Source organism: Musa acuminata, chromosome BXJ3-4, assembly GCF_036884655.1.
Source record: "Musa acuminata AAA Group cultivar baxijiao chromosome BXJ3-4, Cavendish_Baxijiao_AAA, whole genome shotgun sequence".
Lineage (NCBI taxonomy): Eukaryota > Viridiplantae > Streptophyta > Magnoliopsida > Zingiberales > Musaceae > Musa > Musa acuminata.
In genome coordinates, this window is record NC_088352.1 from 10081888 (window position 1) to 10098855 (window position 16968).

Consider the following 16968-nt stretch of genomic DNA (forward strand, 5'->3'; position numbering starts at 1 on the left):
GGGATGGAGATGCATCTAATCAATGAAAATGCATGGAAAACGTGCTATGGAAAAGGAATTAACACTAGCACCTGAGTTCTGTAAATTAAAGAGAATTTCTGAAACTTCAACACTTCAGAAATATCATTTAGCAGAGCATGTTGTTTATGCAAGTAGGAATTTGGTGCATCATGATCATATGTACAAATGTATCACCAATATGAAAGTATGAAACCAATAAAAGAGGCAACAGGTAACTTAGGTTTGTATGCATTTATGAAATACCAAAATGATATAGCTGATCTACAGATTTTCACATTTAGTCGTAAAGAATATATACTAACCATGAATGTGTCCCACCCTGCTGCACGGGCATCTATCCTTGGGTGGTTGGAAGAACCAAAGATACGCAAGCTGGGAGATCTTGCATATGTTCACTGAACATGTAAAGAATTATTGGTGAACACCATGGTGAAACTTCAATTACTGATGGCCCTGATGCTGGTGTCATAAGACCATAATATAAACTGGCTGAGGATCCTGCAACAGGGAAGTCAGTTCTGTGGCATGCCGGAGATGATTGAACTTGCAGGAAACTCTATATTTACATGATTTCCCATCCTGGAAACAAACAAATGAACCATATGAGAGTGGGAACAAGTGACAGAAATTATTCGTATAGGTAGACCAAAAGCATCCAACCAAACCACTCATTCATCTTGTTTGTCTAAAGGATGATGATATTTACATGTTGCTCCACTTTACATGTTCGTGCTTTCAGGAAGAACTGCGAGGATAGTTAAAACATAAACCAGAATACTACATAAGTCCAGAGTCCGCCAAGCAAATGCTATCTGATGCATTATAAGAAGGAAGTTCCAAACTTCAAGGCGTCAAAAAGAGGAGACAATGCACATACTGAAATATAGAAAATCCCAGGAATGATGCATAAATGAAGTAGGGGGATTAAAACCGAGAAAGTGGTAGTAAGTGTAGTGGTATGCTAAGCTAGACTAGTTAGTAAAAGCAAAAAAAATGGTTAAATTCAGGTAAATTATATCGATTAAAGACTCCTTCAGAAGACAAGAGTGAAGCACGACTCTTGGGCCCACCTAGGTCTAAGCAACCTAGGTCGTCATTACATCACATGCTCTCGGGCCCTCCACCCAAAACGCTCCACCTACAAGCAACCTAACGATCTATCACGAACGGTCGTCGTGCACCCGTATAACTCCACTCAATGAACCGTACATCGCTCTCATTTACATGTATCGCTGCTTGGCAGCATGTTTTGTCTTGGTTTTAAGTCATTTTGCTTATAAAAATATAAGTTCGAACAAGCTGCAGCACTACAAAATGACCGCTCACCAAACCAAGCAAAATAGCCCCAAAACAGCCCAAAACAACTCTGCTTTCATGTGCCACGGGCTATTTTCTGCAGTCCGCTTCCACTTACAAAACGTCAGCCATCTCAGCCCCTTGGAATCACCCGGGTGGCACAAGGCTGGATGGAGCTTCGGTATAGTGTCGGGCGTTAAACAATCTTTCGCAAGTTCGCACGTTACCTTGACAGGAACTTATTGTCGCGCCCGGCACCGATGAGCAGTTGTTTGTGGACTTGCAGCTATTCGTTTAACCTTCTAAAGTCCTTGTTTTCCCCCTCTCCCTCTTTTCTCTTGTGTACGTAAGGTGCTCGCTGAATTGCTTATAAAGCTTCCTCTTTTCGCGAGACGTCGGGACTTGTCCATCACTCGTTTTTCGAACTAATCAACTTTCTCTTTTACAGGTCGTTTGGGACCTGCGAGAGGTTGCAAGTGGGCTGATTTTTACGGAAGCAAATCGCAAGGTTGAAGCACGACTTAAACAACGCAAACTAAGTTCACGTCTTTAACGCAAGGGTGCCTCGCGACTAAGGCAACTCAAGCTAAGTTCGTGTCTTAGCCGCAAGGGTGTCTCACGCCTTAGGCAATTCCAACTAAGGCCATGACATTGTTGTATCAGAGTGGGCAAGCACTTCGAGCGAGCAGCGAAGGAACTTCGCAACTTCGCCATGGCAAAGCATCGTGGCGAATCAAGCAAGACGGAGCAAGCCGGACCCTTACCCCAAACAGCCACAGGTGGGCTACATGTGCACACTCGCTCTCATGCTGTTGGAGCTGCTCAAGAGGAGTGCGGCAGCGAACATGATGAGCGAGAAGTTGGCTACTCTCCGCGAGCGGAGGAGACACAATCTGGAGCACCAATCGGGAAAAAGAGTTACAAGGAGAGACTCACAACGGAACCACCAAGGTGATATTGCAAGCATTGGGCCCTCCTTCTAGCGCCAATCTGATAAGGGACAATTTGGTCGGCCGGCCATTGGTGCGGCCCGAAGGTTCATGAGGAATTGTCCGCTTTGGACGATGGGCGTACCCACACGATTTTGTCCTTTCGGAGCATGTAAGCTCCAAAAGACGCCTATGAGGGTAAGGGAGATCTTGCGGACTTATGAACTCTTGGTTCCTATACTCCTCAACCAATGTGGGACTAAATGATCTTATCAGTGCTCTCTCCCGTAGGGGATCTAAGGGCTCATAACCAAGGTGCACGGCTCGGGAGCGAGTTTGCTCGACCGAGGTGCAAGCATCGAGCCCTCCTTCTAGCGCCAATCTGATAAGGGACAATTTGGTCAATCGGCCATTGGTGCGGCCCATAGGCTCACGAGGAATTGTCCGCTTTGGACGATGGGCGTACCCACACGATTTTGTCCTTTCGGAGCATGTGAGCTCCAAATGGCGCCTCTGAGGGTAAGAGAGACCTTGCGAACTTATGAGCCCTTGGTTCCTATACTCCTCAACTAATGCGGGACTAAATGATCTTATCACTCAAAACCAGATGTCAATGGTGTCGGAGCATGTATTACGTAGCTTTCACCTAAACATGACAAATTTGTCCAATGTATCAAAGGCTGCAAACAGCAAAAAGTTCTACTATTTTGTTATATGAAAGCTTTAAAAAAAATATATTTGAAATTGCAATAATTAGGAACGATATCTCCTTTTCTGTTACAGATTAATTAGAAACTCCATTCTCGTAATTCACATGAAACTCGCCCGATGAGTTAAAAGATATAATTTTGTCAAAATCAATGTTCCGTGTACACTTGAAGCGAAAATTAATTAGCTGATGGTGAAAATAATATACCTGGCAATCAGGTTGATCATCTCTCTGTGGAAATTCCCCGCTGTACTGAGTGGTCTGCAGGAACAAATCAAATGCCACATGAATCAACAATATCCAGTGAATAAAACCTTATTTGTCCTCAATAATAAAAAAAATCAATGATCAGCAGTGGTCCATCCCAAAGTTTCTAACCAAGTTGCGATTAGCAAAACTCGGAGATATAGTAAATTTCTCGATCGTTACATTAAGATGCGTCAGTAGAATTAAATTTTACATATCAAACAACAGGAGGATCAACCCAGGAACATGAGAAGCATCAAAACCTAAAGAACGAGGGGAAGAGGACAAAATGGGACCGAACCAAAGTAGAAACCACCTTCACTGTAATCGGGCGAGGCATCGGAAGAATTGGAAACAGCATTGTGTGTGACATTGGGCATCATCGAAAGCGAGGATCGGACCGAAACGCCCACCGATCCCCGCCCCCTCGCCTGCCATCGACAGTCGGAGCAATGTTATTGGACGATCCAAGACCCCGGCGTTTTGGAATTGCGGCCGGCATCGGCCGATCCGTATGGAATCTGCAGGCAGAGTGGCTTCGGTTCAGCCTTTCTTTCCGTATGGAGAATAAGAGAAAGATAGGCTTCCCGACGAAGTCTGCAACTCGGCGGATCGTTCGGGCGACCGCGCTCTCGTCTTTTCTCTCTTCCACTCGTCTCTACCCTTCAGCTTCCATCGGAATGCGAAACGGGGGAGGCGAGCATTCCGATTGGGGACGGGTGGGGTATTAGCTTAGGTATCGGATCGGGTCATACTACCGTCGATCTTGATCTTTTGTGAAGTCAGCAACACATCGAGAGATCAGATAATATCTGGACTCTTCAGTCATCATTCTCAATTTCTTAGGAAGACTCATGTTGTCCATCAAAGGGTTCTTCCTTCTTTATTGGACGATTAATCTATAATTAACCCCTCTTCCAATGCTAAATCTGAGATGGAGAGCATGCAGACGATGATTGGATGAGGGCGTGTGCTTGTTGCGTGTGGAACACGTACTAAAACGAGCGCGCATGTGGAAGGTCGGATAACCATGACTTCCAAATTATACATCTATGACGTTATTGCAAAGCCCAAATTAATTAGCCATAGAATAAGCTATACGAATAGTTACGGTACGATGAACTCATGCTTTGGGATACTCTTTTGACATCATGCTGATGCAAAGCTGACGACAATCCATGCACGCACACGTATCATGCACGTTGGAACTGGTCGTCTTCTCCACGTACTCAAGAATAAGACATGAAAGAATTAATGCAGCCAATGTGATGGGTGTGTCCTATCTTGTGATGGTACTTCCCTACGACGAGACTGCTCGAGGAACAGGAATAGTGCCATGTACCTAATTTGACTAGAACTGGTTTCGAGTAAGCTTTTAGCACAAAAAAGTCCTCATCTAACCACAATCTATTTCACTATTCTGGACTTTAGATTCCTCTACGTGACCTCTATTCTTATGGAACTTCCATGCAACCGGTGATTGCTGTTTTGAATGCCAATATTTTCATTGCTTCATCAATGAGAATGAGATCAGAAGTCAATGAGTCAGTGTGATAGTAGTTCATATCAAAAATACCAAGAAGACTTAGTATGAACTTAGGGTTATTTAGATCTATTATTATTATTAAATTACACCCATATAATTTAGACTATAGGTTTAAGTTTAATAAAACCAATTGATCTAGTCATGATAAATGATATTAAGTATTGTGTATAGAGAGATGGAAAGAGATTGTAATACTTCAATTTAGTGACTTAATGATTTTTTATTAACTTTAATTTAAATATTTTTAAACTACTAATTCAAGTTTAATAAGATTAATCTATCAGTTATCTCATCAATCAGTGTTGTCCAGTCATCCTACTTTTCTGTCTGCTGCCATGGCCAGTGGGAATGTAGTCGACGCAACTGGACAGCTACTTTTGATCTAATCCAGGGAAGACAGGTGCGTGAATAACCAAAGTGAGAGATATGTTAGAAGCGTCAACTCACAGATTTGGAGAAGCATCTTCTATGGTTTATGCATCACATTCCTTACCCATCAAGCTGAAAGCAACCCAAGAAACCATCTTCTTGGCTCCTTGCCATGGTAGTTGAGCCAGATGATCCAAACATATGCATCTGAGAACGTTATGTGATGTGATGTGGCTCAGGATATTGCAATGTATGCACCTGAAATCTCTGCATAATATCTATATTGCATTTTGTTGTATTCAGTTCTTTTCCTGGCCTTGCGGGGTTGGTTCGGCTCAGACCTCTGTGCAAATGGTGTTCTCGGAGGAAGATGACAGGTCCCTTTCGAGACAGCCTTCAAAGGTGCAACTGCAGGTAGAAGTAAAAGGCATTCAATGGATTGAGATGGTTCGGGTGAGCAAACTTGTCATCTTGCCAATCACAAAGCATTATGAACTTTCAAGTCTGTTGCCTGGCTGCTATCAAACACCCCCACCGATACACTTACGAGGTCAAAACACAATCAAACCGAGATGTTCTTCCTCCATTTTGGAGGTGTTCTAAGTCTGAATCCTTATGATCTAAGTAGTTCCCATGGCGAGCAGTTGCCGTAGGCGTCTGGGCCTCTCGATAGAATCAAGAGACTTTTCCAGCAGCGAATCCATGTTCTGCAAGTGCCAAAGTTAGGCATCAGACTGGAATAATATTTCTCATCTTGCTTGCCGTTCTAGAATTTCTTGGTCGGCACATACTTCAGTCCTTTCATCAGTTCATACTTTGCTGCAGAAGCTAAACAAGAGCGGCAACGTAGCAGGTAAGCCATCCATCCCTGCTATAAAACTGTGAAACGTGCACCAAACATACCCTTCCTTCGTTCGTTTGTTCGAGAGAGAGAGATAGAGAGAGCTTGTGGTCACTTTTTCCTCCTCCTTGTCTGCTAAAATGGGACTTTGCCTTGTTTGCTGGAGAGAAGCTTTTAGAAGGCTTAATGGTAGGAGTTCAAAATTTGCGATGATACCAAACCATTTGTCAGTTCCCAGTTGAATTGACAGAGTTCCAAACCTGACAGACTCATTGTTGTCAGTGTAAATGATGTGCAGCTTAAGCTAAGATTTTTCACTGCTTGATGTTGATATGCATGTGTTATTTCTCTGCTATTCTTATAGTGTTAGGCACGTTAGGCGTAACCAAGTCTCGTATTAGTCACCAGAAAATTTCCGTGCTTTCACAAGTGTGCACTCTTTTTGACTTAATATTTTTCTCGTCTCCTGTCATCGAGACCTTCATGAAATCATGTATTGGCCACACCAGTCAATGTGATTATAATTATAGGTTGGTGAACACCGTCCAAGATATATAGGCTATGAGATATCAGCTTAACGGAGCTAACCAAACTCCAACAGGAACTCATCTCCCTCCCTCTCTCTTTTCTCTCTCCTCACTTGACTTTGGTGATGGAGGGTGAAGAAGACAGGAGGAGGATCTCAAAGAAGCATGTTGCTGGATTTGCGATCCCTTGGGTCCCCTTGATCCTTATTCTTCTCGGCTTTCCTCCTGCCTCTCGAGCTGCGTCGGACTACCGGGACGCGCTATCCAAGAGCCTGCTCTACTTCGAGGCGCAGCGCTCCGGCCGCCTTCCTCACGACCAGCGCGTCGCGTGGCGCGGCAACTCCGGCCTCACCGACGGCCTCGAACAAGGGGTCGGTGTTTCCCAGCTCGCAGGCTTGGCGATCTGCGCACCGTCCACGTTCCTCGTGCTCATCTTCTCGAGGCTTTCGCTTGCAGGTTGACTTGGTCGGAGGGTACTACGACGCCGGAGACCACGTCAAGTTCGGTTTACCGATGGCTTTCACGATAACGATGCTGTCGTGGAGCATGGTGGAGTACGGCGACGGTGTCGCGGCGGCTGGAGAGTTGAAGCACGCGTTGGAGGCCATAAAATGGGGGACCGATTACTTCATCAAAGCCCACACTCAGCCAAATGTCTTCTGGGCTCAGGTAGCCATCGCAGACACGTCCTGCGACAGCTTCGATTTAGATGGCGTTGGACATCCGATCATCTTCTTCTTGGATCAGGTCGGAGATGGTGACACCGACCATTACTGCTGGCAAAGGCCGGAGGACATGACGACGTCGAGACAAGCTTACAAGATCGACGCGGAGCATCCGGGATCGGAGGTAGCAGGAGAGACGGCAGCGGCAATGGCGGCTGCATCCATGGTGTTCCAGGGGATCAACCCACATTACTCCCACGTCCTGCTGCACCATGCTCAAGAGGTTCGTTCGCTTCGTGCAATCGAGCAGCCGGCCATCTCAGCTTCTTCTAACCCAAGGATTCATCCACGACCTGTCGGCGTTGCAGTTGTTCGCGTTTGGCGACGAGCACAGGGGGAAGTACGACGACAGCATCGGGGCGGCCGTGAAGAGCTTCTATCCGTCGGTGAGCGGCTACGCCGACGAGCTGCTATGGGCGGCGCTGTGGCTCCACCGGGCGACGGGGAGGGAGGAGTACTTGGATTACGTGATCCGGAATGCTGATGAGCTCAATGGAACTACATGGGCGATATCTGAATTCAGCTGGGACATCAAATATGCTGGTCTTCAGATTCTTGCTTCCAAGGTAGATTTCTCTTCTTCTTTTTGATCCAAATTGACTTTGCCTTAATGATTGATCCTAAAATTCTACTAGTCTTTTTAGAATAGTCTTCTCGAAAAGAAAAGAAAAATACTATATATATATATATATATATATATTCAATAATTTTATCATATGACTTTTTCCCCTCATAATAAAATGTTGATGGTGATATAGTAACTAAAGATGCTGCAAATTGACAGAGATAGGTGCTGGAATTTGTCCACATACATGCATATTAAGTGCAACACCCTATCATATGCATCATGCCAACACCAATGCATGAATGTTTTCTTTGCATAAATTTTCTCTATCCAAATGAACACTCTCCAATAAACTCAACATGTTTGGTGTGGAGAATTGAGGGGAAGAAAGATGCATGAACAGAGTCCTACAAGTTTGGCTTCTAAATGTCCAACTATATGACACCTGACTAGAAAACTATATTTGCAGTTATTATTATCAATGGATTAAAATATACAATTGATACATGATCAAAATTGGTCAAACCTCATCTCTACGGAGGACGCATGGCAGTGAGTTTGGTCAACCATGGCCACGCAGCACCGGCTATGGTTAGGCAGGATATGGAACTTTTGTTGTGTTGGTGGAAGACCTCAACATCAAGTTAGGAACTGTTCATGAGAGGTTGGTGGAAGGCCTTTCCAAAGCTGAAGTGGTTGAAACGCAAGGAGGGGTTGAAATAGCAACCCCAAGTTTTGGATCCTTATACTGAGTTAGAACTCAGCTATAAACGAAGAAAGGAAGGAATAGCTAACCTGAAGTCTTTTTTCTCTCTAGATTGAGACTTTGCTGAAAATAATGGAGCTAATCTCTCAAATTGTTTGTCCAAATGGACACACAACCTACTTGGAATTGACACATTTTGTCTGGGCTCTTTGTTCCAAAGATAGATAGATTATTATCATTGAATACTAGTTTAATCCAATTGACATCAAAGTTTCTTCTTTTAAAGGAATTATATGTATATAATACTGTATATAACAAAACGATATATGCTTTCTTTATCTCAGTTGTTGATGGAGAAAGGAAAGGATCTACAAGCGGAGCAGAAGACGGTCTTGGAGGAGTACAGGTCAAAGGCTGAGCACTACTTGTGCTCCTGTCTCAACATGAACGGCGAGGACGGCTCCAACGTCCACCGCACGCCCGCCGGCCTCCTCTTCGTCCGCCACTGGAACAACATGCAGTACGTCGCGGGCGCCGTCTTCCTTCTCACCGTCTACTCCGACTACCTCGCCGCCTCCAACCAACGCCTGCACTGCCCACGGGGTTCCTTGGGCTCTCGAGACCTCCTGGCCTTCGCCAAGTCCCAGGTGGACTACATCCTGGGCGCCAACCCGGCCGGGGTCAGCTACTTGGTCGGTCATGGAGCGAGGTACCCGACGAGAGTGCACCACAGGGCCGCTTCCAGTGTCTCGTACAAGGAAGACAAGTCGTTCATCGGCTGCTCCCAGGGATACGACGAGTGGTACGGCAGCCGGAGTGAGAACCCGAACGTGCTGGTCGGAGCACTGGTAGGAGGCCCCGACGACTCAGACGAGTTCAGCGACGCGAGAGGGAATCACATGCAGACGGAGGCGTGTACTTATAACACGGCGCTGATGGTCGGAGTGTTTGCGAAGCTCAGTGAATTGGAAGGACGCAGCAGCAGCAGCAGCAGCGGAAAACTTCATCATACTAATAGCATATTGTCTCAAGACATGTAAAAGCAATATAAAGTGCATTTCCCCCCCTCCTTTTTTTTTTCCATTTTACACAAAATTTTCTTTTCTTTTCTTTTTTTCTTTATGGGGTTCAAAATGTGAATCTTGATGTTTCTTGTGTAAAAAATACAAGAAAGGAATATACTGAGACAATTATCTACTTTTATTTTGTATTTAAAATAAAATTATTATACATATAATTTATGTTTATCAGACGAATTATCTACTTCAATTATAAGACTATATTAATGTATTAAGACATAAAAGAAAAGAAATATGCATCCGACCCAATATCTATCTTAACGGGTCGGTCAAAACGGCTATTAGTGTTCAGTGCCGAGATAATCGGGTTATCGGGTCGAGCGACGACATATTTCGATCATTCCGTTCCTCCCGTCGAACACCACCCGATGGAGGAAGAGAAGGCGGCCGCCTACTACGACGAGCTCAGCCGCAAGGGCGAGGGCGCCGCACGCTTCAAACAGGGCCTCGGCTTCTCCTCCTCCTCCACCACCACCTCCAACTCCGACCGCTTCCCATCCAAACCCAAGACCTCCTCCTCCTCCCTCTTCTCTACCTTCATCCGCGCCTCGAGCCCTAATGCGAAGCCCCCCGACGAGCAGCACAGCAGGCAAGCCCGGCTCGAGGTCATCCAGAACAAGCTCAATAAAGAGCGCCGCCACCACGATTACCGCCGCTCCCTCTCCCCTTCACCCGACCGCGATCGCCGCCGCCGCCGCAGCAGCAGAGACCGAGACGACCGCCGCTCCCCTTCTTCTTCTCCCGACCGCAATCGCCGTCGCCGTCGCAGCCGAGACCGGGACGACCGCCGCTCCGGTGATCGTAGGCGCCGTTCTCCGAGCCGCGAGAGTCGGAGGGAACCGGATGGCCGTGGATCTAGCCACCGCGGCCGCGGTTCGCGCGACCGAGATGAGGATTCCTCCCACTCCAGAAGTAGAAGACGGAGTTGGAGCCGATCCCCTAGGAGGGAATCCCGCGGTGCGGATCGAGAGCGAAAGGGTGGGCATGAAAAGGAAAGGGGTGGAGAGAAGCATAGGAGCGCGAGCGCTAAGAATGGTGGTGGTGTTGATTATTCTCAGTTAATCGAGGGTTACTCAAACATGGTGTGTAATCTATTTCTTCTTTTGATACTCTTTTTTGTGGCTTCTTCCTTACATATATGAGCAAGTTTTCCTTGGGCTTATTTAAAAGCTGTTCACTTCTTGGGGCTGATTTTTACATTGCTAGACCTTAGCCATCAAAAAAATTTGCCCTTTGATCATTTTTTGTATCTGAAAATGCCATGAGGTGGTTCTTGATCTTCTTTGTATTTGTAAACTTGTTATGCTCGTCCACATCTGCTTGAACTTTAAAAAGATCACATAAAGTGACACTTAAAATTATAGATAAAGATGCAATGTGTTTACTAATAGCTGAAAAGTGGATGTCATGCCTATACTGATGCAATACTAGGATATATGATTATATCAGCAACTGATCCTTTATATCTGTCATACTTGATCATGTACTGCTCTATATCATCCATGGATTTAGACCACCCTTTCCCATATTAGCTATTGAGAGTCCTAAATCAGCTAGGACTGTGTTAAGGAGGGTAACAGCTGAAAACATGTTGCCAAGTTGAAATAGGAGAAAAGGGAAGATCCTAATAGTCCATAGAGTAGAATGGGCAGAAGAAAAATCTACAATTCGCTGAAAAATTCGTCCTGCTAAAAGTTGATGATGAAGCAACTTACCAACTGCTTGTTGGGTCAAATAGATAGTGCAAATCCTGCTGGACCTTTTTGGTTGATGCAAGGGCCACTCGGGGGTGAACACCTGATGTCGCGCGACGCCTCTATTTTATCATAATTGGAGCATGTTTTTATCCACTAAACGACACTTTTGGTTCTAATAAATCGAGATAAACAAGTTTTTCAAATTCTTGAAGATCATGTTACCCATCTATGTCTTGATTTCTACACATTGAAGGAACATTGTACTTGACTGAATAAAAGAATGTAAAGCTAGCAGAGCAGCATAACCATGCCTCTTCATTGTAGTTCTGTTTAACTTCTAGGCAGCTTTATGCACATCTATGTTCAATCTGGGCATTCAGCAATTTGTGTTGTAAAACCAGAACTATTATGTAGGCTCCAGGCTTACTGGATAAGTTCCAATCACAATTTATTTCTTATTCCAAAGAATGCTTCCATTGCGAAGTAACGGTTGAGATCTGAAACATAATCTCACGTTTTTTGTACTATCAACTCACTGTAATGTGCTAATAAAATGGTCTTCCCTGTTTGTTGACTTGCATAAATTTTGTTTTCTCTCTTTTCCCCATTCCACTATGACATGTAGTCATTAGTCATCTACGAGAGCCCTTTCTTTCCTTGTGTAGGCTGAGGCCTTTTCTTCTGTTGATTCTTACATAAGATTTTTGACTCATGATAATGTGTTTTGAACATATTTTGATTCTTATCAGACACCAGCTGAAAGAGTTAAAGCAAAGATGAAGCTTCAGCTCTCAGAAACTGGTAATTACAATTTCTTATTATTGACTTCTGTATTTTTCGGGGTGCTTCCATCAACCCTCGTACATGACACCTAACAAGAAGAATTCACGATGGTTCCTTAAAGGAAAGTGTGAACATTGCTTCTTGTGGATGCTTCCAAATATGAAAATATTTTACATTTGCTATGATTTCTATGGTACTTAGAGCAAATAATTATCAGTTAGCTTCTTCACATTGGCTATGATTTCTATCGTACCTTAAGCAAACAATTTTATGCTTTGGTTTTGCAATAGTCTAGTTTCCTTTAGTGTCTCGAGCTCAAATTACTAGGAGGTTAACTAGAGGTCAGATGAGGCTTGAAAGGCATACATGGTGATATTGATTGTTCTCGTCATAAGCACAACCATAGCTGGAAGTGTCAATGACTTCTGCAGTGAAAATGAGAGCTGTCACTGTAGAGTTCACCAGGGTGAGTGTTGCCATCAGATAAGTTCTTAAATTGGTAGACTCATGGGGATCAGAAAAGGTATTTGAGTGACGGCTCGATTTTTGGTTAGATCAAAGTCGAAGTAACCCCAGTTTCAGGTAATTCTTCAAGGTTGGTTGACAAGAAAAAAGCTAAAGTGCAGAATGTTGATGTGTGTCTTCCTTTTGCTGCAATAAACAGGAGTTTCTTGGACTTTTGTTGGTGACCACTAGAAAAAGAAAGGAAATGAAAGGTGGTATATCTCTCCTTTAGAGTTAGCATGGCAAATTTTGGTACTGACTCAATGTTCTCTGGATAATTCTTGGGTATGGGTGTGGCTATGGAGCTAGGGAGTGACCAAGTACTTTGGCTAGAGGAGAGGGGAAGGTGGTTAAGACAAAAAAGTGAGCAAGGAGAGGATGATTAACAGACCTTTTTTTTGTTGGATCTGTCTCAAACTTGTACTGGGTGCACTTTTGTTCTCTGACTCATGAATTTTCGGAACATGTCTCTCAATATGTGATTTTATATTTAGTCTTCAGAATTTTATCCTGAAGCCTCAATTTATTTTTTGGGGTGGTAACTTGGTTACTATGGGATGAGTTTTTATACTATTAACTACCCACATAAGTTTAGTGCTTCTTGTACTTGTTGTACTATAATTTTCTGTTTATTATTTTGGTATTGAACACAGTTACTGTAGGAATAATTTGAAGACTTGTCATCCCTATTATTTCCTCAGAGTATCTTTCTCGTCTCAAAGAGAAGTACAAATAGATAAAAATGGTTACTCATAATGTATAAATGTGACATGTTTCCTCCATACAATCAATTGGTTTCTGGAATCAAAATATTGAAATTTTGTATTGATCTTTATTGCTGTATGAAGTTGCGTACTAATTTACAATTTAAATTGCTTTTTTGTGAATTTAAAATATTTCTGGGACGGTAGTTTCTAGTTTCTACTATTTGTATCTTGATTGCATTCATAATCAAATATGAAATGACCTATCTGTTATTTACTGATGGCTTAAATTTTGTTTTGATCTTTAATATTACTGTATGAGGCTTACTCATTTACAATTTATAACATTTTTTTGTAAATTCAACATATTTCTTAGAAGGTAAATTCTAGCACTAATATCTTGAATGTATACATAATCAGATATGAACCAGTCTATATGTACTAATGGCTTAAATTATTAGTTTATTGCAAACATAATTGGACAGTTCATGTTTATTAAAGATGAATATAATGACAAGAGTTAGTCTTCACAGTTGCAAAGGATACAGATAGGGGAATGGGCAGTGGATGGGAACGGTTTGATTTTAACAAGGAGGCACCACTTGATGATGATGATGAAATTGAAGGTTAGAATTTACTTATATTTCTTCACTTTTTGATTTAACAACTGAGTCAGATATCTGCAGTGAATTAATATTTTTACATGCTTGTTCATACTCTTTTGCAATTAATCTTTTGCAAAATGTGATAACCTTGCACATTAATTTTTAAGATATGATTGATTTATTATGTAGCTTATTCTGCTGACTTTAATGCTGTAGAAGTTTTTTTTATATTATGAAAGTATAGTGTGTGAGTGATGCATCTACTATATATAGTGGGGTGTTGAAATCTCACAAAGACTCACTTATCAAAGGTTAAGGGTTTGAAACCTCATCCGACGTGTTTACCAGGTTCTAACCTCATCTAACATATTTTTCTTCACCGCTTACCCTTTACCCAAAAAAAAAAAGATTTTGAATGCATATCATATAATCACCTGTTGAATATGAAACTAATGGCCTCAGGGAGTCCAGAACTTAGCTTCGCTGCTTGCTGGTACAAAAGCCTAATCCAATATAATAGGTAGACAAATAAGGGGGTTCAACTTAGAAAACAGAGTAGATCTGGCCCCTTCCTATGGCTGTAGTGTCTTAGTCCCAAAGTCAGTCATCAATCCAAATCACGAAGACAACCCGACATTGATTCATCCAACAACATGAATCTCGAGGAGAGAGAGAAAGGGTTCGATGATGAAAATCCTCAGGGTTGTGTCAGACCTCTGTGCCTCATCCGGGATGAGAAGACTGCTGCTGTTGTCCTCTCAGTAAGGTGTCTCCGACACTTGGAGTTAGCTGAATAGATTTCCTGAAGTGGCTAGTAGAGAGAAGAAAGAGAAACCACCTGCACCGTGGTTAGGACCCTTGTCTACAGCTTGGGGTCTTTAATCGTTTACATTCAGGGAAATATTCTTTGAATCATCCTTGATAGGATATGAGGAACATATTCGGTTGCGATTTGTGATGACATGTCAGATCTGACCATCCTGTATCGTGTTTTCTGTCTGGATGGCATCCACGTGTCAGGTCTTGATATGGCAGCAAATATTGCTCCGATCACAGTGTCACCTCTATCGTCTGGATCAGTGATTTTATCAGGCTAACAGCTACCTCTGTGGCATCTAAAGACACACATCATTATAGTAGGTCATCAGCATGGTCTCAGCCTTGTGCTGCTCTGTTGGGTTCTTGACATATATGAACAGTAATTAACATGTGACAAGTTTTTTTCCTTTTTTTTTGTTGGCATGATGGAAGGAGAAGTAGATTATGTAAGTCCTAATTAATGAACTATATTCTGCATGATATGAACTTAATTTAGGGTTATTTGTTATAGTGTCGTAGAAGTTCTCTACGGGAATTGTAGGTAAGTCCCAAGTTCCAAACGAATTAGATTTGGTTTAAAATACTTCTAGTAGGTTTCCATGCAGGATGCATTGGAGTTGGGAATTCAAGTTTTGATTTTTCTTTCACCAAGTGTAAGTTAAAGCAGTCTTAAGGACTCCTGAACTTGTGAGGGTCAAAGTGAGAAACTTGGAAGTCAAAATGTCTCTAGGAGGAAGAAAAGAACTGGTGTAGTTGAAGGGCACAGTTTTAGGTACAATTTTCTGCAATTTCAGCAAGATGTATCCCATATGTAGATTGATCTTCCGGGACATGGTTTACATTTAATATGTAGGTTGAGATATCTGAGCCAGAAATCCTGGTTAGCAGGGATGATAATCATGTGACATTGACATCCACTATCGAGATGATGGTGAATCCATGACTGACCCGGCCATCTAACACTGTCTTATGATCTCTCAGTTTGCCTCTATGTACATAAGGTCACAGCAGGTCAAGTTAGCAAGGGCTTGACTCAATTGCGACAAAGTTGAGGTGCAGTAGTGTATTTGTGGTCTACAGCTTCAAGAATCCAAAGGATATGCGACCAGAAAGTCATCTGTTAAGCCTCTGTTACCATTACCGGAATATATGAGTCAGGCTTTTGGTTATCTAGTTGGATCTTAATAGCGCTTTCAGTACCATTTCTTATAAAAAATTAATGTGCCTTGACTCTCCTTTGTTGTACCTGTACAATGTAGATAATTTTCTTTTATGCTTGTAAAACAATAAGAACTATTTACCAATACTCATGTTGCTTTCGCCTCCAGCGGCAGACGATGATGCCTCACTAGTAAAGAATATTGGAAAGAGTTTCAGATATTCTGCAGTTGAGGTACAACTACTTGGTAGTTAGAATTGTCATATCAATTATCAGAGTGTAGGGTATATGTCAAACTGTTATCTCTATTTTAGGCCAAGCAGGAGGAAGAAATCAAGGCTGCTCATGACAACGCCATGTTTGGAGCATCTGCTGCATGTGCTGATTCCCCAGTTCTTGAAATGGAATCTGTTTATGTTGATGTCACAGAGGATGCTAGCGACAAGACTATCACGGATTCTCTAGTAAGCGACAAGGTAAAGCCTTCCATAATCTTTGGCCTCCAAAGAACACATGATTGGTAATCCTTCTACTAATGTGGCAGGTGATTGCGATGCAACAAAGTTCTTGGCGAGATCGAGCTCGCAGGTTCCGAAACGACTCAGAAAGTTGAAATTCCTCTCGGATGAATGGCAGGAGCTCGTATGGAACCAGCTGGAGACTTGATAGTTCTTCAGTTAGACTTGCTGAAGTAGGGAACCGATGGTGTTGAAGGAGACAGGAAGGCATTGTAGAGTGAGTTTTTATTGCACCTTTCTGTATTGCAATCTTTAGTGGAATATTAGCGTTATTTTTTATTTGGATGTCATGATGTATCTATAGTTTTAGCGATTCCTTTCTCGCCAAGGATGACATACATGAGGTCAATTCAGATGATATTTACGGAATATTGCGACACATTTATAGCTTAAATGTGACACATCATGTTTCATCTCCTTTCCCGTTTTAAATGCTATATAGATACAGTCGCGGACAAGGCTGTTTGGTCAAAAGTGCACGTGAGTGCTTCTTTGATCTGATCAGCACATACTATTCTTCTTGTCTTTTTCTTACCCTATGGATGCTGGTATATATATATATATATATATATAAATATCCAAAATGTTGTACACACTTACAAGTTAGTAATTCTTATGTT

The 16968-nt window shown here is 42.7% G+C and overlaps 2 protein-coding genes and 1 long non-coding RNA gene across 3 annotated transcripts; 2 read left to right on the forward strand and 1 right to left on the reverse strand.

The window, feature by feature from the left end:
- Window positions 1-729: 729 nt before the first annotated feature.
- LOC135634560 (uncharacterized) lies at window positions 730-4006 on the reverse strand. The gene is made up of 3 exons (XR_010495386.1): window positions 3518-4006; window positions 3163-3216; window positions 730-766 (listed from the first exon to the last, which is right to left on the reverse strand). It is a non-coding gene; the product is annotated as an uncharacterized LOC135634560 (long non-coding RNA).
- A 2510-nt stretch (window positions 4007-6516) lies between these two features.
- LOC135634712 (endoglucanase 7-like) lies at window positions 6517-9627 on the forward strand. The gene is made up of 5 exons (XM_065145249.1): window positions 6517-6855; window positions 6941-7153; window positions 7232-7432; window positions 7518-7775; window positions 8825-9627. The coding sequence occupies exons 1-5, from the start codon at window positions 6610-6612 to the stop codon at window positions 9518-9520; spliced, it is 1614 nt and encodes a 537-aa protein (XP_065001321.1). The 5' UTR covers window positions 6517-6609; the 3' UTR covers window positions 9521-9627.
- A 254-nt stretch (window positions 9628-9881) lies between these two features.
- On the forward strand, window positions 9882-16765 carry LOC103981316 (uncharacterized). The gene is made up of 6 exons (XM_009398003.3): window positions 9882-10641; window positions 12006-12057; window positions 13781-13873; window positions 16000-16064; window positions 16145-16306; window positions 16375-16765. The coding sequence occupies exons 1-6, from the start codon at window positions 9928-9930 to the stop codon at window positions 16441-16443; spliced, it is 1155 nt and encodes a 384-aa protein (XP_009396278.2). The 5' UTR covers window positions 9882-9927; the 3' UTR covers window positions 16444-16765.
- Window positions 16766-16968: the final 203 nt, after the last annotated feature.

Bases quoted from the DNA above. Each gene is read 5' to 3' on its own strand.
- LOC135634712 (XM_065145249.1), top strand. From the start codon at position 6,610: ATGGAGGGTGAAGAAGACAGGAGGAGGATCTCAAAGAAGCATGTTGCT. The intron at 6,856-6,940 runs GTCGGTGTTTCC...TTTCGCTTGCAG, and splicing joins CCGACGGCCTCGAACAAGGG to GTTGACTTGGTCGGAGGGTA. The intron at 7,776-8,824 runs GTAGATTTCTCT...TCTTTATCTCAG, and splicing joins TTCAGATTCTTGCTTCCAAG to TTGTTGATGGAGAAAGGAAA.
- LOC103981316 (XM_009398003.3), top strand. From the start codon at position 9,928: ATGGAGGAAGAGAAGGCGGCCGCCTACTACGACGAGCTCAGCCGCAAG. The intron at 12,058-13,780 runs GTAATTACAATT...TAGTCTTCACAG, and splicing joins GCTTCAGCTCTCAGAAACTG to TTGCAAAGGATACAGATAGG. The intron at 13,874-15,999 runs GTTAGAATTTAC...TTTCGCCTCCAG, and splicing joins TGATGATGATGAAATTGAAG to CGGCAGACGATGATGCCTCA.